Source organism: Myxine glutinosa, chromosome 9, assembly GCF_964187855.1.
Source record: "Myxine glutinosa chromosome 9, kmMyxGlut1.1, whole genome shotgun sequence".
In the NCBI taxonomy this organism is placed as follows: domain Eukaryota; kingdom Metazoa; phylum Chordata; class Myxini; order Myxiniformes; family Myxinidae; genus Myxine; species Myxine glutinosa.
Window position 1 is genome coordinate 149,369,367 of NC_136269.1, and position 22,826 is coordinate 149,392,192.

The 22,826-nt window shown below is 44.0% G+C and overlaps 1 protein-coding gene across 1 annotated transcript in view; it reads right to left on the bottom strand.

The window, feature by feature from the left end:
- Positions 1–6,279: 6,279 nt before the first annotated feature.
- LRPPRC (leucine rich pentatricopeptide repeat containing) overlaps positions 6,280–22,826 on the bottom strand; it is a 210,322-nt gene continuing 193,775 nt past the window's right edge. The window contains exons 35-38 of the mRNA XM_068127929.2: positions 16,696–16,764; positions 14,628–14,712; positions 14,367–14,509; positions 6,280–6,615 (exon numbers count right to left, since the gene is read on the bottom strand). Coding sequence (XP_067984030.2) covers positions 6,532–6,615; positions 14,367–14,509; positions 14,628–14,712; positions 16,696–16,764 — 381 coding nt within the window. The 3' untranslated portion in view covers positions 6,280–6,531. The remainder of the gene's footprint in view (positions 6,616–14,366; positions 14,510–14,627; positions 14,713–16,695; positions 16,765–22,826) is intronic.

Sequence of the window (22,826 nt, forward strand, 5' to 3'; positions counted from 1 at the left end):
CAATAGCCTCCTCTATGGTTCACCCGCAAAAATCACCAATAAACTCCAATACATTCAGAACTCCGCTGCCCGTCTACTCACCCATTCCCGGACCCGTGACCACATCACCCCCGTCCTTTACAAGCTTCACTGGCTCCCCATCCCCCAGAGAATCCAGTACAAAATCCTCCTCTTGACATACAAAGCCCTCCATAACCTGGCCCCATCCTACCTGGCTGACCTCTTCTCCAGACACACTCCCACCCGCAACCTCCGCTCTGCTGGTACCAACCTCCTGACCCCCCCCCCCATCCGGACCAAATTCAGATCCTGGAGGGACAGGGCCTTCTCCATCGCTGCTCCCACCCTCTGGAACTCACTACCTCACACCATCAGAGACTCCTCCTCACTCACCACATTCAAAACATCACTAAAGACCCACCTGTTCAACACTGCATTCAACATTCAACCCACAGCATTTAACCCCTGACTATCTCTTCTCCTTCTCCCTCCTTTTGCTTTAAATATTTCCCTATTGATTCTTGTCTTTTTGCAATTGTTGTTTTCATGTATTGTTATGCATTATGTTTTCCACTCTGTCAAAGCGCCTTTGGGCTTCTGGAAAAGCGCTATACAAAATAAATGAATTATTATTATTATTATTAAGTTCTGGTGTGCGATAGACAAGCTGATGGAAAACGTGAAAGATGAGGAAGTTGTTGTGGTGGGAGGAGACCTGAATGGACATGTGGGAAGGAGTATGGATGGTTTTGAGGGAGTTCATGGGGGTTACGGATATGGTGTGAGAAATGGAGAAGGTGAAAGGATTTTGGAGTTTGCTGATGGAGCTGATTTGTTGATTTGTAACACTCAGTTCCAGAAAGAGGACAATAAGATTGTTACATACACGTCAGGTGGGTCGACGACAACCGTTGACTACGTGATGGTGCATAGGCGAGATAGGGGGCACCTCCGGGACACAAAGGTGATCCCGGGGGAGGAGGCTGTTTCACAGCACCACTTGGTTGTCTGCGACATAAGGGTGAAAGGTGCGAGGAGAGCTCGGCGGGTGAAGTACCAACCGAGAATGAAGGTTGAAAGAGGTGACAGTAAGGGAGGCATTAAAAGAGAGGCTGAGTAGGGTAAATGATGATGTGGTTGAGCTTGAAAGTGGTTGGATGTCAATGAAAGCTAGTCTGTTGGGAGCCGTTGGTGAGGTATGTGGATGGACAAAAGGACCACCGAGGCACTCGGAAACATGGTGGTGGGATGATGAAGTTGGAAAGAGGATTGACGAGAAGAGGAAGAAGGTCAAGGAGTGGCAGAAGGCGAAGGGTACGGGAGCAGAAACAGCAGAGCATGAAAGTTATAAGGCAGCCAGGAAGGCTGCAAAGAAAGAGGTAGCAAAGGCGCAGGAGGCATGTAGGAAAATGTTCGGAGAACGCTTGGATTCGGAAGAGGGTCAGAAAGAGGTATTCAGGATTGCAAAGCACATAGCGAAAGAGAGGTGTGATGTGATGGGGGTGAGTTGCTTGAAGGATGAAGTGGGACAAATCGTTGTCGACCCAGATGGAATTAAAGGAAGATGGAAAAGATATATGGAAATGCTGTTGAATACAGAGAATGAATGGGATGGCAACATAGAGAGTAACCCAGTTTTAGGACCGGCAGAGAAGATAACTGAGAAGGAAGTTGAGGAAGCGATAAAAGCAATGAAGAGTGGAAAAGCGGGAGGGCCGACGGGAGTTGTGGGAGATATGTTGAAGGCAGCAGGAAGTTGGGGTGTGAAGAGAATGACAGAGATCTGTAATCTGGTGGTGAAAGAAGGCCGCATTCCAGTGGATTGGGAACTGAGTGCCCTCGTCCCTCTATACAAGGGGAAAGGTGACCCTCTGGAGTGTGGCTCGTACCGAGCGATAAAGTTATTGGAGCATGGAATGAAGGTATTGGAAAGGGTGTTGGAGAGGAGGATAAGGAAGAAAGTGAAGATCGACGAAATGCAGTTTGGATTTATGCCAGGAAGAGGAACGACAGACGCGCTTTTCATTGTGAGGCAGTTGCAGGAGAAGTACATGGAGAAGAGGAAGAAGTTGTTTCTTGGGTTTGTTGATCTGGAGAAAGCATTCGATAGGGTTCCACGCAAAGTATTGACATGGGCATTGAGGAAGTTAGGAGTGGAGGAATGGTTGATCAGAGTAGTAATGGCAATGTACAAAAGAGCGCGCACAGCTGTAAGGACGAAGGACGGGAACAGTGGTGAGTTTGACGTGAAGGTGGGAGTGCATCAGGGGTCGGTACTAAGTCCACTACTATTTGTAGCTGTGATGGAGGTGCTGGCTCAGAACGTAAAGGAGGGTTTACCGTGGGAGTTGTTGTATGCAGATGATCTGGTGTTGATTGCGGAAAGTATGGATGGACTGAAGGAAAAGATGAACACGTGGAAGGAATGTATGGAGACAAAAGGTCTGAAGGTGAATATCGGAAAGACGAAGGTGATGGCAAGTGGTAAAGCATGTGGTGAGGTGGAAAGAACTGGGAAGTGGCCGTGTGCTGTGTGCAGGAAGGGTGTCAGAGTGAACTCCATTCAATGTACAATGTGCGCTGAGTGGGTTCATCAAAAATGTAGTGGTCTGAGAGCGTCATTTACCAGTGTGGCAGCTACATTCAAATGTAAGGTGTGCACAGAGGGAGCTGCAGATGGAGGAAATGTTGAGTTGGATCTTGGAGACGGCGTGAACCTGGAAGGTGTGAAAACATTTTGCTACCTCGGAGACATGCTGAATGGAGAAGGTGGATCAGACTCGGCAACGGTTGCTCGAGTGAGATGTGCATGGAAGAAGTTTCGGGAACTGAGTGGCGTGCTGATGAGGGGGTCGGTACTAAGAGCTTGTTATTAACTAATTATTAATTAACTAATAATAATAATAACACCAGGGAGTGTCGCTGAAGCTGAAGGGAAAGGTGTATGCTGCATGTGTGAGAAGTGTTATGATTTATGGGAGCGAGACATGGGTAATGAACGTCGAACAGCAACGAAGGCTGTAAAGGGTGGAAATGTGAATGGTTCGATGGATGTGCGGAGTATCGTTGAGAGAGAGGAAGACAAATGATGAATTGCGAAAGATGATGGGAATAGAGCCTGTGATGGGTGCTGTGAAGAGGAACAGGTTGAGATGGTTTGGTCATGTGTTGAGGAAGGATGAAAGTGACTGGTTGAGAAGAGTGATCGAAATTAATGTAGAAGGAAGTAGAGGACGGGGAAGACCGAGAAAGACTTGGTTGGCTAAAGATGGTGGAAGAAGAAATGCGGGCAAGGGGGTTAACAAGGAGAGATGCAGAAAATAGGGCAAAATGGAGAAGATTGTCATGGGGACCGCAAGGCTAACCCCTGCTCTAGCAGGGAAAATTGCCTTAAAATGCATGTTGTTGTTGTTGCTTGTTGCTATGCTTCCAGGAAATAGGGTTCTCAAGGCATATCTGGGAACTGGTCCCTCCGTGCTGCACATAAAAAAACCACCGTTTAGAGGCCATTTTTCCCCGCAAAGCGGGGGTTGGCCTTTTCGGGGACCGTGGTAGTTGTTGTTTTTTGGTCTTTTACGGCCGGATGCCCTTCCTGACGCCAACCCTTTTTGCCGCCTTCAACGACAAACAGGGAATTACCAGTGAACTGGTACTCAATTAGCCGACCTCGGAAGGATGACAGGCTGAGTCAACCCCCCTGGCATTAATTCGGCGATCGACCGAGATTCGAACCCAGGATCGTAGGATCCTAAGCCGGCACCCTAGCCGCTAGCCCAACACCAGGGATCAACACCAGGGACCAGTGCTGCACATAAAAAGGGCAATAATCAGTCTATCAAATTGTGACTGGGTGTGTTCTTGAACAGGTGAAGACCATACCCCGTCAGGCGTACGTATGTGCGTGTCTGCATTAAAAAAATTTTTTTTTTTTGACAACCGATGGTTTGATTGACAGGAAAGTTTCACCATATGAGCAACTCCTCCTGTATAATTTTATATTCATAATTATGACATCATAGATCACGTGGTGCAGGTGCCAAACGTTGCACCTCTATCTCTGAAACCGCTTCATGTAAAAATTTTAACGTGGCTCATTGTAAAGAACTCCACATGGGGAATAAGTGTTGTTAACGATGACGTCATTGGTGCCTTAATTATAACGTCATAATTCAACAAGTACAATGCTTCGTCCGATCAGTTTGAAATTGCTCAAGCGTGATCTACAAAACAATTATATTTGAGAATGTAAATTTATGATGTCATTGCGCATGTGGTCTGACAGCCAACTTGAGAAAAATGCCAGGGGCATAGAAAAGGCCCCTTTAATTATGGTATGTGCCATGTGGCAAAGTATAGAAAAGAAGGGACATTCTTGGGAAAAATTCCCCCGATGAGGCAGGAGAGGGAGGGGCGAGGGAGTGCGCAAATAATGAAAACTAATAATAATAATAAATAAATAATATTAAAAAAAACTTGAAATGATGGCAAATATAATGGGAAAGCAATTACATCCAAATCAGAATCCATCACAAATGTCAAATCATCATTTTACCTTTTTGTTGAATATCTGCTGGTGAATGTGCCATTGATCATGTTTCCGAGTTAAATATGATGACGTTCAGAAAGAATAAGAAGCCTTTCCACCAAATATGACCACTTCCGGAATTGTTTGATTATTTTTGTTCAAATGTCTGGTGATCGTTTTGTATTTATTTATGTGTATGTGTACTTGTATATAACTGTCATTAATGAAAAAGGGTGAGGCACAATAGAGCGATTTTTTTAAAATCCCCCAAAAAAGAACTTTTTTTTTTTGCGTAAAACATTCCCAAGCACTCAATGATGAACCTCTGAAAATTTGCCGAAGATCCGTTCAGCAATCTCTGAGAAAAATGGCGACACGCACAGACCAACGGCTCTCTTGTATAGCAGATGTGCTATGTGGCAAACTATAGAAAAGAAGGGACATTCTTGGGAAAATTTTCCAGGCGCATAGAAAAGGCTCCTTTATATGGTATGTGCCATGTGGCAAAAGTATAGAAAAGAAAGGACAGGAACCCTTGTGTTCTGAGGAGGAACCAAGTAATGCTCTAGAAAAGTTAATATAAAGGAGCACCAATTTGATTCACACACCTGCATGAAGATGTAAATGTATTTTATTTGCCAGATGTAGGAGGGCACCCCTTCAAAAGAACTTTTCACTTTGTTCCTTCTAAGAACACAAGGGTAGTCCAGCATGCACATGAGATTTTTTTGAATGTCCCATATTTTCTATTGTTTGGCATTTTCTACAAGGTATAGAATGTCCTTTCTTTTCTATGCCCCTGGCGTTTTCCCCAAGAATGGCAAATAGCAAGTACACCATCCCACTAACAGACTTCAGCTGCATCACTCTCTGCTGATCTGGAATAGATTAGATGCTGGTCTGGTAGATGCAACGATGTGTTTCAATAATGGCAAATCTCTATCCACCTATTGTTCCAGAAGGTTTGTCCAATGAACCCACCTATCAATTTCCATGGTTAGCCATTGTAAGACGTTCAGTCAAATGAACTTCTTGGCCTCACCATCAGTCTTGACCTCTCTTAGGCTGAGCATATAGCAAATATGTTCCCCAAAGCCAACTGCAGAGTAGACATCCTCCATTGTTCCAAGCCATTCCTTGGAAAACCAGAACTACTCACAGCCCAGGAGACATTTGTCTATCGTTCAAGGGAGTAGCGCACTCCCTCATGGCCTGGTGACCCAGCATCACATCTGCCTCTCCTGGATTGTGTGGAATCAAAACCTCCCAACACTATCGGCATCTCCAACACTCGAGCCAAAGCACAAGGGCCGTTATTGTCATATCCAAAGCACCGAGAGTGCTATACGGAGTGTAGTTAAAATGAAAACCTGCCGGACATTGTTTAATGTTTCATGCGGTTGATCATTCCACTTTCAAAGGTCAGCATAAAACTCCTTTCTCCAGACTGTAACCTCCAACAGAGGGTTAATCTTTTGTTTACCTTAACCTGACCATTGCTACAACCTCAGTTTTCATTTGTAGGTTATAATGCTATTTTTGGCAAAAAGCCAGAAAAGAGCCAGATGTCCAAAACAGGACAAGTTTTCCATCGTTTTAAAACTTTCAATTACACAATGGAACAGTTCCACGAACGTTTTCCTAAAGAGTGGAATACTGGGTGTAGTTGAAATGAAAACCAATATTTTAAATTATTTAGATATTTTAAATATTCTTTCGAATATTGCAACCGGTTCACGTGACCATCTGATGGATCATTTTACATACAAACTTTATTTGACACATTCAGAGCCACTTGTCATGACCAATGGAAATTATTATGCAGTGTTACACAATTTTGCATAAAATGAAAGTTCACTTTAAACACATATAATTTTTACTTTAGTGGGAAAAGATTAAATCACAAACAGGCCAAGATGACCTAACGAAGGGATGTTCAGACCCCCACACCCCCCCCTCCCCCCCACTGCCTTGCCCCCCCCTATCCACCCAAATCATTTGTGACATTATCTCAGACTCGACGAAGGCTCGTTGTGTTCTCCATGCTGCTGTGGTTTTCTCCACTCCTTCGTGTAGTGTGAAAGCAACTCCTGCAAACAACATTCGTTCTGTTAGGACAAATGTGAAAGTTCATCGCAGTAATTTGCACAAGTAATGCCTCAACAAATCTCTGTCATTCAAATTAGATATGTCAGAAAATAATAAAAAGGAGATTGTAGGTAACTGCGACATCACAAAATGCCCGAGTGTGTCACAGGTGAGGAAGGTGTCAAGCTCACCCTGCTATGGAGGTTTGTGGTTAAAATCCACGTATGATTTGAGTCATACATATTATGCCAATTTGATTCATACACCTGCATGAAGAAGTAAATGTATTTTATTTGCCAGATGTATGACGCCCCTTTATATGAACTTTTCTACACCATTACTTGGTTCCTCCTCAGGACAAGGGTAGTCCAGCATGCACACGATATTTTTTGAATGCCCCTTATTTTCTATTGTTTGGCATTTTCTAGGCATTTTTGGCATTTTCTAATTAATCCATAATAATTAAGTAACTCATCAATTAATTGATGAATCAAAAAATAAAAAAGTGTTTTTGACAAAGTACTTCCTCACTATTGTGCCGAAATTTCTGCTTCCGAGCTCAAAGGGTGGCTGAGATATCGCCCGGACAACCAAGAAAACAACCAAAGTGAAAACTGTGTACTACCTTTCAGTGTGCGTCATTGCCGAGCACCCTTCAGTGCCCGGCAACGGCGTTATGCAGCACCTGGAGATGGCATAGGAAAGGTGCGGTGTACAACAAATCCAGATACATTCAAAGTACACCACCCCCATGCCAAATAATTAAATATCCTCCAGCGCGGAATTGCCGGGGCACCTCCGGCGCCCGGCAATGCGGCAGTTCAGCTCATAGAGACTGTATTTGGAGGGAGAGGTGTACAATAATTGATTGATTAATTGATTCATCAATAAATCAAAAATATATTTTGCAGCTAAACCACTTGGTCATTGGCATGTCCAAATATCAGTGTCCTAGCTCAAAATGTGCCTGAGATATTGCCCAGAAGAGAAAGGACAAGTACAAAAAGACAACTTTGAAAATTTGGCCTTTGTGACCTTCAAAGGTCAAAGGTCGAAGATTCTGAAATTTGTTGGAAAACTTGTAATTCATGATGTATGTGATAATATAAAAACATGTATGACATTTCACCCTATAAGGAAGCGAACAATGTAATAAAACCATCAAAAATCGACTTTTCTAGTGGGATTGAAGAGAGTGAGGGAGTTTGTTCCAGAGGCGGGACAAAAGAGGAATGAAGGAGTGAAGGTGAGCAGAGAGTCTTGATTTTGGCAGTTTAACCATAAGAGGGTTGCAGGCAGATCTTGTGCGACCTGTAGGAATATTTGGGGGACAGAGCCCAGAGAGAGCTGGGGGGGTGGGGGGGGGGCAAGGCCAGAGAGGAGTCGGTAGAAGACGGAAAGACCACCGACCTGCCTGTGGTGAGTGAGTGAAAGGCCCTTGGAGTTAGCTTCATCGCGGGAGATTCCAATGATTCTGAACGCTTTGGTTTCAACAGCGTGAAGACGAGCTAGGTGTGAGGCAGGAGCACCAGCCCAAAGGGGAGAGCAGTATTCCATTGAGCTGCGGATGAAAGCCTTGTATGTGGTGAGGAGCTCAGGTGTGCCAAGGAAGGACTTCGCACGACGGAGGATGCCCAGTCGGCGACTGGCTTTGGAGGCCAGATTTGAAATGTGGTTTTCCCAGGAAAGATCATGGCAGATAGTGAGACCCAAAAGCTTGAGTGACAGAACTTCTTGGAGAGGATTATTCAGAAAGTGGATGGGAGGGTTGTCCAGTCAGTCTTTTCGGAGAGACATCGTAAGAGTGTGAGATTTGTCAGGATTGAAAGACACGTTCCACTTGTTTGCCCAGTCTGTGATTTTGTCCAGGTCTGCAGAGAGTGAGGAGGCTGCAGACTGCCGACCCCCCTCCTTCCCCCCTCCCTCTCCCCTTCCCCTCCTCCCCCCCATTCCCCCTTCCCCTCCCCCTCCACTCCTCCTGCCCCTCCCCCTCCCACCCCTTCTATCATATAAAATATCATATCTATCTATCATAAATATCATATCATATCTATCTTCTATCATATCCGATCGACCATATAAAACACAATATGTGTGTGTGTGTGTGTGTGTCTGTCTGTCTGTCTGTCTGATGGAAGATGACCTTGAGCAAAAGAGAGCGTGAAGAGAACAGAGAGAGGGAGTGAAAGAGCAGAAGAACAGGATTTTAGGACCCGTGGGCTGATGCCGTCAGGTCCAGTTGCAGAATCAGAGTCGAGGGTTGATAGACCTTGCGGGCTTATCAACGAGGCGAGGCGTGACACACGTGTCTCAGCATACCTCAGATTAAGTTTGAAAACCAGCATCAACCGTGCATAAATTTGCAAATTCGATCATTTTTGACAAAGTTATGGCACTTTGTTTATTCTAGAGTTCTCCTCAAGCCGCAACGCACGCCCTCAGCCTCGTCTCGCGAACGTGAAAAGCGCGACACAGCGCACTCTTTCAGGAGGGGCTGAGCCAAGCCGAGCAACATATATATATACACATCGATCATTGATCTTGAAAAACAACACATTTTCTCGTGCTTCTGCTGACCTGTCTGCGAGGTGTATAAATCGAAGTCCCGGGTGCGAATCACAGGTGAGCCCGTCCTGAGGTAATTAGCGATTGGGAACGATTCATAACCTGTAGGTAAATAACCCTTGGTAATTTCCCCAACAGTTTTCCGGACTATAATTTGGAGTGCGGTAAGTCAAAGCTGTTAATATTCCTTGTGTACAATATGCTGTAATCGTGGACTGTTCTTTAAAATGCTTTCCTAGAATAAGCATCAAGTCAAAAACGTTTTCACTGAATTTTGTTTCCATTGACACAATTCTTCATATCAGGCAAGAATACATTGAATTCACATAGTTTACCAATAAATCAACAATACATCTAGGGAGGTTGGAGTGTCACTTTACCATATGCTTCTGTGCGTATAATCTGTGTGAATACTTCTTTAAATATGTATCTGATACTCTGCCCTCTTAGCAGTATACACAGTACGCGTCAGAAGTAGCCCAGCTTCCACGGTCTGCGGATAACCTGGTCAGGATAACCCGGTCAGGATAACCCGGTCTCACATTATCCGCGCCCACATTCAACCGTGCATAAATTTGCATATTTAATGAGGTTCGTCTGTCACACTTTGGTTTCGTGCGATAACTCCACCAAACATTGGCTGATTTCAACAAAATTTTGTACACGTGTCTCAGCATAACTCAGATCAAGTTTGAAAAACAGCATCAACCGTGCATAAATTTGCATATTTAATTAGATCCGTCTGTTCGTCTGTCACAGTTTGGTTTCCGTACGATAACTGCACCAAACATTGGCTGATTTCAACAAAATTTTGTACACACATGTGTCTCAGCATAACGCAGATCAAGTTTGAAAACCAGCATCAACCGTGCATAAATTTGCACATTTGATCATTTTTGACAAAGTTATGGCACTTTGAACTTCGGTAGGGGACATGTATTGCAGCACAATACTCAGAATGCTTGTTTATATAGATTTATGTATAACTATTTATATATAATTATATATATTTAATTTTAAAGCAAAGAATATACCACTTCGGTGGAATTTGTTTTGAAAGCCATTAACTAGACCTATTGGCCGATGTGTATACCAAGTTTCAGCTAGTTTCAATGTATAGTACTTGAGATATTAGCGCCAACACATTTTGGGCGGGTGGACGGACGGACACCAACGTGATTGAGGGTTTTCTAAATATAACTCAAGAATGCATAAACAGATGTTGCTGAAATGTGGAACACATTACCTCAACGTACAAAGCATTTACTTCTGAAATTTGCAGCCGATTTTGTCCAGTAGAAGCCAAGAAACGTATTTTCAGTCGCCTTGTTAAAGCTGCAAACAGAGAAACGACCCCTTATATAAAGGGAGGGGAGCTTTGCGCCTCCCTTTGATTTCAAACTCATCGGTCAATCCACCTGCTGTTCTTACATTCGTTTTCACCTATGTCTTACCTCTATTTCACCTTTCACCTCTTTCTGTTCTTACATTCGTACCCTGGGTACTCGGTCATATGACTTTGATGTCAACAAAGGTGTCTAGCTTTTTGTTGCCTTCAACAAACCTCTCCTGCATCTGTCATATAACGAACATGGCATCAATAGTTTCCTTTCCTGGTACAAACCCAAATTAAATCTCATTCATCCCCAGCACCCTCCTCAGTCTTGTCTCTACTTTCTTTAACAGCTTCATTACATGTTCAAACAATTTCATTCCATTATTGTTGCCACACTCTAAAGGATAACCCTTTGGCTTGTAGATAGGCTCTATAATGCGGCTATCCCAGGCTTTTGGCACTCTCTCTTCTTCCCATTCTTTCTGTATGAGCTGGTGAACCAATTCCTCACCATCTTCTCCTGAAGTTTTTGTCATATCAATGATGGTTCCAGAGGGTCCTGCGGCTTTCCAGTTTTTCATTGGATTGTCTTCCTAACTTTGTGGCTGTCCACGAGTTTTGCTGCCCAGGAGAGGATTGCCCTCCTAATTATTTGAAAAGATAATATCATCACCTTTGTGCCATTCTTGCTCAAGTCGAAAAAAGCGTTTACGACAATCACAAAAAACGTATTTTTTTCAGCCATCTGGATCAGTACTGAATTTAAATTCTGTTAAGTGAAGAAAACCTAGATTATCATTGCATGTAATTGTAGAGAAACATGTAACTAAGCTAAATTTATAAATAACAGAGATTATAAATCACCGTGAGCAATTTTGCCTTGGGCAAATCACCGTGAGCAATTTTGGCTTGGGTAAATCACCGTGAGCAATTTTGGCTTGGGCAATTATGGCACGGAGAAGTGCTAGAGACAATATTGCTCACGGTTCCACCTAAATGCTGACGACCCTTTGGAACGAATAATCAAGAAATTAATTTTTATGATACATTGGCTTTGTTTTCAAATATACACAAGTTTTTTTTAGGTAATCTCTAACTAGCGTTATAGAGATGGGTTAGGGGTCGTTGAATTTAATGGGAGGAGTCATTATTTCGGTGATATACGATGAGCGGAAATGGCACGAACACTCGATAAGCAGAAATGTCACGGAGTTGAACAAACACATTTTTTTCGGCGAAAAAAACGTGTATAGACATTCTATTATGAATTGACAGTAACTAGACACAACAACCAATCACCGGATAACAAAATGTCATTTTCGATAAAATTCGACTTGAGCAAGAATGGCACGAAGGTGACGATATACAGTTCCTAAAATCCATGCCATGTTAATGCTGCATTGACGCATGTTGTGCATCCATGCCGACAATATTTTCCTAAAACCTAAGTACAATCGGTCGCCATACAAGCTGCAAATTTCATTTAAAGGTGCATGCTCAGAATAGCCCTCGAGAGCTCTGCAACAAAGGTGATGATACGCGGATCTCTTTTTTGTAATACAAGAGTAAAGCGACTCTCTCGGGGATAGGCAGTAACAAGCGTTTTTATACTTCGTGAAGAGGGCAGAATTCATGCTGCAATGTGGCAAACTAAAGCTAAACAACAACAACACCAAAAAATACGTGATATCAAATGGCTTGTCATGTGACATGAAAATTCAACATGAAATGGCTTGTCATGTGAGACAAACCGGGTTGTTCTTTGATAGATCTGATGATCTCCATATGCCACTCGTACTTCGAGGGAAAAACTTTCAACCTTAATAGATCCAACTTATAAGGTCAGAGATTTGCAAAATCAAGTTGGATGTACATCACAAAAAAAAAAAAGTGGATGCAGACAGATGTGGGGTAGTTGAAACAAGATCGTCCTTCAGCAAGGATGATAGAGTCAACATCGATGGTGCTTTCAGATGAGCTATTGGTGAACGTACGAGCAGCCCTTTACAAAGAGTTCTTGCACTACTTCCTGGCACGATCAGATGCATATTCACACACAGGAACAGTTTTAGTGACATTATTTTGTCACAGGAAATAGCGTTATCCATAACATTGTGTCTTACATTGTGTCTCATTGTAGTGAGACATGCATGGAAGAAGTTTCGGGAACTGAGTGGCGTGCTGACGAGGAGGGGAGTGCCGTTGAAGCTGAAGGGAAAGGTGTCTGCTGCATGTGTGAGAAGTGTTATGATTTATGGGAGCGAGACATGGGTCATGAATGTAGAGCAGCAACGAAGGCTGGAAAGGGTGGAAATGTGAAAATTTGGTGGCGAGGTTGAGTATGGGACAAGGACGAAACAATTAGATATTGGTGAAGTTCTGGATATGCATACTAGAATTTTAAAGTGATTCTTCACCATTGAATGATAGGGCCAAAAACATTAATAAATAAATAAAAACACCTTTAGAGGCCGTTTTTCCCCGCAAAGCGGGGGTTGGCCTTTTTCGGGCACCGTGGTTGTTGTTGTTTTTGTTTGTCCCCTTTTTGAAGCAATGTTTTAAGGCCGGATGCCCTTCCTGCCGCCAACCCTTTTTGTCGCCTTTTTACGACAAACAGGGAATTACCGGTGAACTGGTACTCAATTTGCCGACCTCGGAAGGATGACAGGCTGAGTCAACCCCCCTGGCGTTAATTCAGCGATCGACCAGGATTCGAACCCAGGATCCTAAGCTGGCACCCTAGCCGCTAGCCCAACACCAGGCTTGCCAAAAACAATATATAGCAGGATATCTCAAAAAGTTGTGGATGGATTCAGCCAAAACTTATTGGAGAGGTTGGGTGCGTTTCAAGGAAAAGCCGATTCAATTTTGGTAAAGAATCAAATCTGGATTCAGATCAGTGAATTTTTTAAGTAATTCTTCACTAGAGTCATTGGAATAAAACTGGTATACAGCAAGATATCTCAAAAAGTTGCAGACGGATTATGACAAAACAAAGGTGGATGAGTTGGTTCGGCGACAAGAACACGCCGATTACATTTTGGTTCAGGTGCAAATCCAGATCCGGCTTTTCAGTGGTAAACAAAACATAGATTGTTCAGCCTGGCGGAGGTAGGCCCTCTAACTTCCGAATACGGTTTTAGTTACTTTTGTTACGTAGTGTCATGATCCATTCTGTGCTAACTTTTCCATGAGCCTTGACGAGATATACCAAAAAAATTAGGCGTGTAAATGCGTAAGATATATTATAACTCGAGGATTACTGTCTAAAAGGGGGTCACCCATAAAAATATCCCCAAAGAGGTCACATTCAGAGAGTTACTGTGCAAAAGGGGGTCACCCATAAAAATATCCCTAAGGGGGTCACATTCAGAGTTACTGTGTAAAAGGGGGTCACCCAGAAAAATATCCCCATGGGGGTTACATTCAGAGAGTTACTGTGTGAAAGGGGGTCACCCACAAAAATATCACCATGGGGGGTCACATTCAGGGAGTTACTGTGTAAAAGGGGGTCACCCATAAAAATATCCCCATGGGGGTCACATACAGGGAGTTAGTGTAAAAGGGGGTGACCCATGAAAATGTTTCACAACCGCTCTGAGACGTATTGAAAATCATTCAGCACTGTTGCTCCACCGACACACGCGCTTGAACTTAAAAAAGATTACAAAAGAGGTTTTTTTTGGAAGGAGCACTCTAGCGCTGTGCTTTGAGGTGGGATTACCTGGTGAAACGACAGGATTCAGTGAATTTAGCAGACAATATGAATGAAATAAAACAAGGTCATAGCAGGGAGACTCGGAAATGTTCCCCATTTGTTACTTGTTGTAATGCATTTGTAGATGGACTTACAGGAGGTTCTGGAAAGGGCAATGTCTCCGAGGAATTCTTATACATGATGGCCAACTGTTTCAGCGTTTGGTTGTCCAATTCCAGGTGAGCAGCCTTCGTGCGTTCATACAGAGTCTTGGCCTTTGGAAAATCGTTTTCAAAATCTATAAGAAGGAAGGCAAAATAGGATGAGTTGTATTCCCATAAATTGGGAATACACAACGAGAAGCTGTTCGAGGTTCCAGGCACCATCGGATGGCAAAACACAACAACACCTCTTACAATAGTGGTGGAGAAGGAACCTGGACGATTCGGATTGATGCTGAAAGTTTGGAAAAACTTCCAAAAAATTTTCAATGATCTGCACCTGAAAAAAAGAACCCGCACAATCGCACATATTATTAGACCATTTCAGGACGGTGAGAGCAATGTAGCTGTTACTTGTGGAAAACAAGTACAAAAAGTTTTAATTAAAACAAAAGCCGCGTCGATGTTACACAATGCCTAGATGCAGCTGTGCCTATAACGTCGATGTTATAGGCACAGGACATTCCTATTGATTCGATTACTTGATGTTATTTTTGTGCAAAGTGAAAATATATCTCGGCAATTTCCCGTGTGTGGCGACGAATTTTTAATATATCTCGGCATTTTCCCGTCTGTTATTTCGGGCGGTGTATGACTGACCATGCCGCGATTTAAAAAAAATATATCTCGGCAATTTCCCGTGTGTGGCGACACGTGAACAAAGCTATGCTCCTCTCTCCACATTATTGTGACGACGTATAAATTAAATATTTCATCGTGACGATTGTCATCAAATGGACGAATTTTTAATATATCTCGGCATTTTCCCGTCTGTTATTTCGGGCGGTGTATGACTGACCATGCCGCGATGTAAAAAATATATATCTCAATGGACTTGAAGTTACAGGCCTTTGAGAATTCATTTCGTTCTATAAAGGGCAACTTTCATCGGATTTTCTTCACGTTTTTTTTCAACCGAGTCCAAAACTATGTTAGCGACTGTGAAAAATGAAATGATATATCGAATTTGATTTGAAAGAAAACTGTGTGAGAGAGCAAGACACCACGGGCCTACAAAACAGGCCTCAAAGCTATGCGAGTTAATAAAATGGTGGATATTTGTTTATATGAAGCCTCTCCCACAATGGGTGGAGCTATGGTTCCCAGAATGGGTGGAGCTTTGAGGTTTTGTCTTCTCTGCAAGAACAACAACAAGAAGAAGAAGAACAAGAAGAAGAACAACAACAACAGCAGAGGGCACTCTATGAGCAGCGTCTGCGATGCGGCTAAAAATTATCTTGAATGGAAAGAGCCAATTTTTAAAGAGGATGAGAGTTCCATAACGAGAGCATGGTGACCATATCCAGGTAAGGTGACCATATCCAGGTAAGGTGACCATATCCAGGTAGGGTGACCATATCCAAGTAGGGCAGCCGTGCTGGTGAGAAATTGATCACCTCAAGATGAAAGGCAGGAAATGAAATCTGTGCTCAGGCTAAAAGGAACAAGTATGACATTGTTCCTCTACTCTTTGCGGTTACTTTTCCTAATGGATGTGGTATGGGGGAGGAGGCGGGGTTCTTAATATATATATATATATATATATATATATATATATATATATATAGATATATATACAGTATATACAAAAAAGAAAGTTTTTGTTTGTTTGTTTGTTTGTTTGTCTGCACGCGGTGAAATATCCAGGTGTTTGTTTGTCTAATCTCCTGAACGGTGAAAGATTGGAGGAAACCTCTGAAACAAAAAATGTCGGGATGGTCCTGGCAAGGTTATAGGCGAGGTGGCGAGGCAGGTCGAGCCCGGTCGAGGCCGCTGCGGCTGGGCTGGCCCCTTTTCGCAATAAATCTTCTTCTACTTTCAAAATTCTCTCTCGCGGAGCCCGACAGAAGAAAGAACAAGGAATCGTTGAGCACAAACTGATACTGGGCTCGCGTCAGACCGATGTACAGAAGATTCAATTCATTCTGATAGAACCCGGGCAACGCCGGGTGCATTCAGCTAGTCTCATATATAACATAGCGGGTCCAAACACAAAAACGCTCGTGGGCGCTCGTACCACGTGATGGCTCGGCAGTGTTTGCGGCAACTCAATATCATTGTGAGCTTTAGCATTCATTTTAAACATGTTTATGGTCCCTGAAGGATCAGGCCCTCTTACACCACCTTTAGCAATGGCAAGCCCCTCATACACCACCTTTAGCAATGACACCTCTTACACCACCTTTAGCAATGACCAGCCCCTCATACACCACCTTTAGCAATGACACCTCTTACACCACCTTTAGCAATGACCAGCACTTACATCTTTTCGCTTTCTGTTATTCCTTTCGTACCACGACGTCATTTCCTGCTCAGCAATCATTGGCCACCTCTATTTAGAACAATCAGAAATGACAAGTTACACAAGAAAAACTGACAAAACTTCATAAATTAATGAACCAAACTGTATGCAAGAACGAAAAGAGAAACGATGCCGTGCACAAGATAAATGGTATTAGACATTTCTTCACCCACATGTGTTTGAAAGTTTGTATCGTCAGGTGTGTATGGGGGAGGGGGAGGGGGATTGTTGCAGGTCAGTTATTCAAATCAAAGTATAAACCCCAGTGTCTTCACGTATTTCAGAGGAATATATTTCCTGTATTAAGGACCAGGACACGTGGATAGGGATGTCATTCTGTGTGTTCGTGCACTGCTGGGAAACGGTGTTGTGGGTTTTTTTTGTATACAAGATCGAGGCTCCTGTAAGAGCTAACATTAACAACAAAAAAACAAACGGACACATAAAACATATAATAAAGGGAGTGGGAGACAAGATGGGGAGAGAGGGGGAAGCACACAAGTACAACAGGAGAGAACAGGGACATCGGGAGATCTGTGGGAGGGAGAGGGCTTGGGGGGAGGGGGGATGTAAGGGGTGGGAAGGTGGGAGAAGTATAAAATACATGGACACTGCAAGAACTTCCAGGACAGAAGTTGGTATTTCAAAAAAAGTGGATTTGGGGTGAATTCGCGGGCGTGGAAGAGATCAAGGTTTTGGATGGGGGAAGATAAGGGATGGTGGCGAACAGCTGTTTTAAAGACCTGGAGGGAGGAGTGGGATTGAAGGGAGTGTGGGAGTTTGTTCCAGAGGCGGGAGAAAAGAAGAATGAAGCAGTGAAGGTGAGCAGAGAGTCTTGATTTTGGCAGTTTCACCATAAGAGGGTTGCAGGCAGATCTTGTGCGACCTGTAGGAATATTTGGGGGACAGAGCACAGAGAGAGCTGGGGGAGCAAGGCCAGAGAGAGCTGGGGGAGCAAGGCCAGAGAGAGCTGGGGGAGCAAGGCCAGAGAGAGCTGGGGGAGCAAGGCCAGAGAGAGCTGGGGGAGCAAGGCCAGAGAGAGCTGGGGGAGCAAGGCCGGAGAGAGCTGGGGGAGCAAGGCCAGAGAGAGCTGGGGGAGCAAGGCCAGAGAGAGCTGGGGGAGCAAGGCCAGAGAGAGCTGGGGGAGCAAGGCCAGAGAGAGCTGGGGGAGCAAGGCCAGAGAGAGCTGGGGGAGCAAGGCCAGAGAGAGCTGGGGGAGCAAGGCCAGAGAGAGCTGGGGGAGCAAGGCCAGAGAGAGCTGGGGGAGCAAGGCCAGAGAGAGCTGGGGGAGCAAGGCCAGAGAGAGCTGGGGGAGCAAGGCCAGAGAGAGCTGGGGGAGCAAGGCCAGAGAGAGCTGGGGGAGCAAGGCCAGAGAGAGCTGGGGGAGCAAGGCCAGAGAGAGCTGGGGGAGCAAGGCCGGAGAGGAGTCGGTGGAAGACAGAAAGACCACCAACCTGCCTGCGGTGAGAGAGAGAAAGGCCCTCAGAGTTAGCTATTTCAGATCGATATGAATAAACGAACGCGTCTGAACAGTGCAGACGGCTTTTGCTTCGTATGTGGCATGTATACGCATCATCCACAACGGGAAAAAAACAACCAATCGTCTCAAGGTTTCAAGGTGGGCGATCAGGATAAGACATGTGCACCACACATATGTTGCACTGTTTGTACCTGTGGACAGACACAATGGTTTAATGGCAAACGAACGTCGATGCCGTTCGTCGTCCCAATGGTGTGGCGGTGGCAGAAAAATCTTCCACTTAAAGCTGAACACGCTGGTCTGGCTGCATGGGAGGCTTTCAAACTGGTCGTCCACAATTTCCTGGGGACCCACAGAGCAGCCCACTGTGCCGAGTTGGTTCAGCATATGATAAAGACCTTTGAAGAAGTGGGTTGCCGTATGTCACTGAGGTTGTATTTTCTTCATTCACAGGTGCACTTCCTCCCAGCCAGCCTTGGTGATGTAAGCAATGAGCATGGTGAGAGGTTCCACCAAGATACCAACACAATGGATACACGCTATCAGGGGGGTTTAAACCCCAACATGAGCTAACCTTGGTGATGTGAGCGATGAGGATGGTGAGAGGTTCCACCAAGATACCAACACAATGGATACACGCTATCAGGGGGGTTTAAACCCCAACATGAGCTAACCTTGGTGATGTGAGCGATGAGGATGGTGAGAGGTTCCACCGAGATACCAACACAATGGATACACGCTATCAGGGGGGTTTAAACCCCAACATGAGCCAACCTTGGTGATGTGAGCGATGAGGATGGTGAGAGGTTCCACCGAGATACCAACACAATGGATACACGCTATCAGGGGGGTTTAAATCCCAACATGAGCTAACCTTGGTGATGTGAGCGATGAGGATGGTGAGAGGTTCCACCAAGATACCAACACAATGGATACACGCTATCAGGGGGGTTTAAACCCCAACATGAGCCAACCTTGGTGATGTGAGCAATGAGCATGGTGAGAGGTTCCACCGAGATACCAGCACAATGGATACATGCTATCAGGGGGGTTTAAACCCCAACATGAGCCAACCTTGGTGATGTGAGCAATGAGCATGGTGAGAGGTTCCACCGAGATACCAGCACAATGGATACACGCTATCAGGGGGGTTTAAACCCCAACATGAGCTAACCTTGGTGATGTGAGCAATGAGCATTGTGAAAGGTTCCACCAAGATACCAGCACAATGGATACATGCTATCAGGGGGTTTAAACCCCAACATGAGCCAACCTTGGTGATGTGAGCAATGAGCATTGTGAAAGGTTCCACCAAGATACCAGCACAATGGATACATGCTATCAGGGGGTTTAAACTCCAACATGAGCCAACCTTGGTGATGTGAGCAATGAGCATGGTGAGAGGTTCCACCAAGATACCAGCACAATGGATACATGCTATCAGGGGGCTTAAACCCCAACATGAGCCAACCTTGGTGATGTGAGCAATGAGCATTGTGAAAGGTTCCACCGAGATACCAACACAATGGATACACGCTATCAGGGGGGTTTAAACCCCAACATGAGCCAACCTTGGTGATGTGAGCAATGAGCATGGTGAGAGGTTCCACCGAGATACCAGCACAATGGATACACGCTATCAGGGGGGTTTAAACCCCAACATGAGCCAACCTTGGTGATGTGAGCAATGAGCATTGTGAAAGGTTCCACCAAGATACCAGCACAATGGATACATGCTATCAGGGGGTTTAAACTCCAACATGAGCTAACCTTGGTGATGTGAGCAATGAGCATGGTGAGAGGTTCCACCAAGATACCAGCACAATGGATACATGCTATCAGGGGGCTTAAACCCAAACATGAGCCAACCTTGGTGATGTGAACAATGAGCATTGTGAAAGGTTCCACCGAGATACCAACACAATGGAGACACACGATCAGGGGGTTTTAAACCCCAACATGAGCCAACCTTGGTGATGTGAACAATGAGCATTGTGAAAGGTTCCACCAAGATACCAACACAATGGAGACACACGATCAGGGGGGTTTAAACCCAAACATGAGCCAACCTTGGTGATGTGAGCGATGAGGATGGTGAGAGGTTCCACCGAGATACCAGCACAATGGATACACGCTATCAGGGGGCTTAAACCCCAACATGAGCCAACCTTGGTGATGTGAACAATGAGCATTGTGAAAGGTTCCACCGAGATACCAGCACAATGGATACACGCTATCAGGGGGCTTAAACCCCAACATGAGCCAACCTTGGTGATGTGAACAATGAGCATTGTGAAAGGTTCCACCGAGATACCAGCACAATGGAGACACACGATCAGGGGGGTTTAAACCCAAACATGAGCTAACCTTGGTGATGTGAGCTGCTGACATCACCATCACCAATTGACCTGCTGAGTCGATTCTGACATCGGATTTGGAATCAGCATGCTCAAAGTAATGAAGGACACCTGCATTTACCTCAGTAGCAGACAAAGTTTATTTTTGTTGTTCTCCTCCTCTTCCCTTTACAAGAGGTAAGGTCCGATAACACCAAGCTCCTGCCCTGCCTCGACTACGTTGTTCCTCCGCTCCCCTCTACAATCGCTCCCACCTTACTGATATCCCTCTTCACACAATCTTCCCATGTCAACCGTTGTCCACCTCATTTCCTCCAACCTTGTTCCCTCAACCTGTCCACTCTCTTTGCCATTCTCTCTTGTCCCATCCGCACCAAATGTCCAGCCCATCTCAGTCGGCATTCCATCAATTATTCAGTGCTATTTAAGACTCAATCACCCAATTTTTTTAATCAAGCAAAATCTCAAAGCACTTTGCAAAGAAGGAAGATGAAAAAAAATACAACAATGAAGCAAAAAAATTACCAAGCAGTTATCAATTCTATGAGGTTCTGACATATCCATATACCTACATACATACATACATACATACATACCTACATACATACCTACATACATACATACATACATACATACCTACATACATACATACATACATACAAACATACATACATACAAACATACATACATACATACATACATACATACATACATACATACCTACATACATACATACATACATACAAACATACCTACATACATACAAACATACATACATACATACATACATACATACCTACATACATACATACATACATACAAACATACATACATACATACATACCTACATACATACATACATACAAACATACATACCTACATACATACCTACATACATACATACCTACATACATACATACCTACATACATACCTACATACATACCTACCTACATACATACATACAAACATACCTACATTAGGGTGCATCAAACGCCCTTAGGTTTTTGGATTTTAATGTCTATTCTCTCAAATGTTACACTTGTTGGTAGAAGTATGTATGCAAAAAATAAATGAAATCAGAGGTGGTCCTGGGTGGCCACCGGCCACTTTTATATATTTAGGGCCATTTTCGGGGCCGCACTATGTAAAAATGTTTGATTTTGTTATTTTACACCCAAACCTAGTCATGTTTGGTATCAAATTGAAGGTCTTGATGAGAGGAATACAAATATAACAATTTTATGCAAAAAACGATGGTTTGATAATTAGTTTGTATTTTTACATGAATGAAATCGGAGGTCTAATCGTGGGTCCCATACTAGTAGTCTAATAATATCCTTTATTTTCTTTCAGATGGCAGATAAGAAGACCAGATTAGCAAGTGCCATTTTTGGTCTTGGCAATGCTTTTACAGAAGCAGATGGTACATTGACAGGAGTCCGCCTCCCAACTTGCCGGCAGGTTCTTCGATGCGTGATGTGGTACATCCAGAAAGAAATATGTGAAGGCAAACAAACTCAGCCACTGAAATGGAAATCTGCCAGCATCGTCCTTATCCAGCTGAAAAAATTCTACACTAAAGCAAATATTCCTATGCTTTCAGACCATCAATGCTGCAAACTAATACTTGACCTTCTTAATGACAATAACAAATTGCGTCAAATACCTGTTTCTCGCCGAGAATCTCCAAGCACTTTGGCTAAGTTGCAAACCATGAATGAACGTCTTGATAAGACCTTTGGTGTATGGACAAAAGATGCAATGACAAACATTAAGAATGAGGAAGATAGAGTATTTTTAGAGTCAATGAAATCTGACAGAGTAGCCTCATTTGGTGGTGTTGACAAGAAGAAAGTTGATAAAGATCATAGAAAAGAAAAACGCCTCTTAGCGGAAGCTTCAAGACGAGAACGTCATGAATCATCCAGTGTACAAGAGATGACAATTAGTTCTGTATGCTCTGATGATAGTGACTCTGCAGATAGCTTGGAAGAAACTGAAGAAGAGGCGATTCCAGAGTTTCAAAGGAAGCGTAGTCACCACAGATCAACATATGCAGGTACATCTGCCTTTATTCCTCATGATATTCTGAAAAGACATTCAGTTGTGTCTGTTGCTACTCGACTAAACATAACTCCTGTTCAACAGGTTGCGCTCACCAAAGCTGTAATTCAAGAGGCAGGAGGTGATCCACGTCGTGTGGCCAAGTCGTACTCAACTGCTGATAAGGCTCGACGATCAATAACAAGTGCTA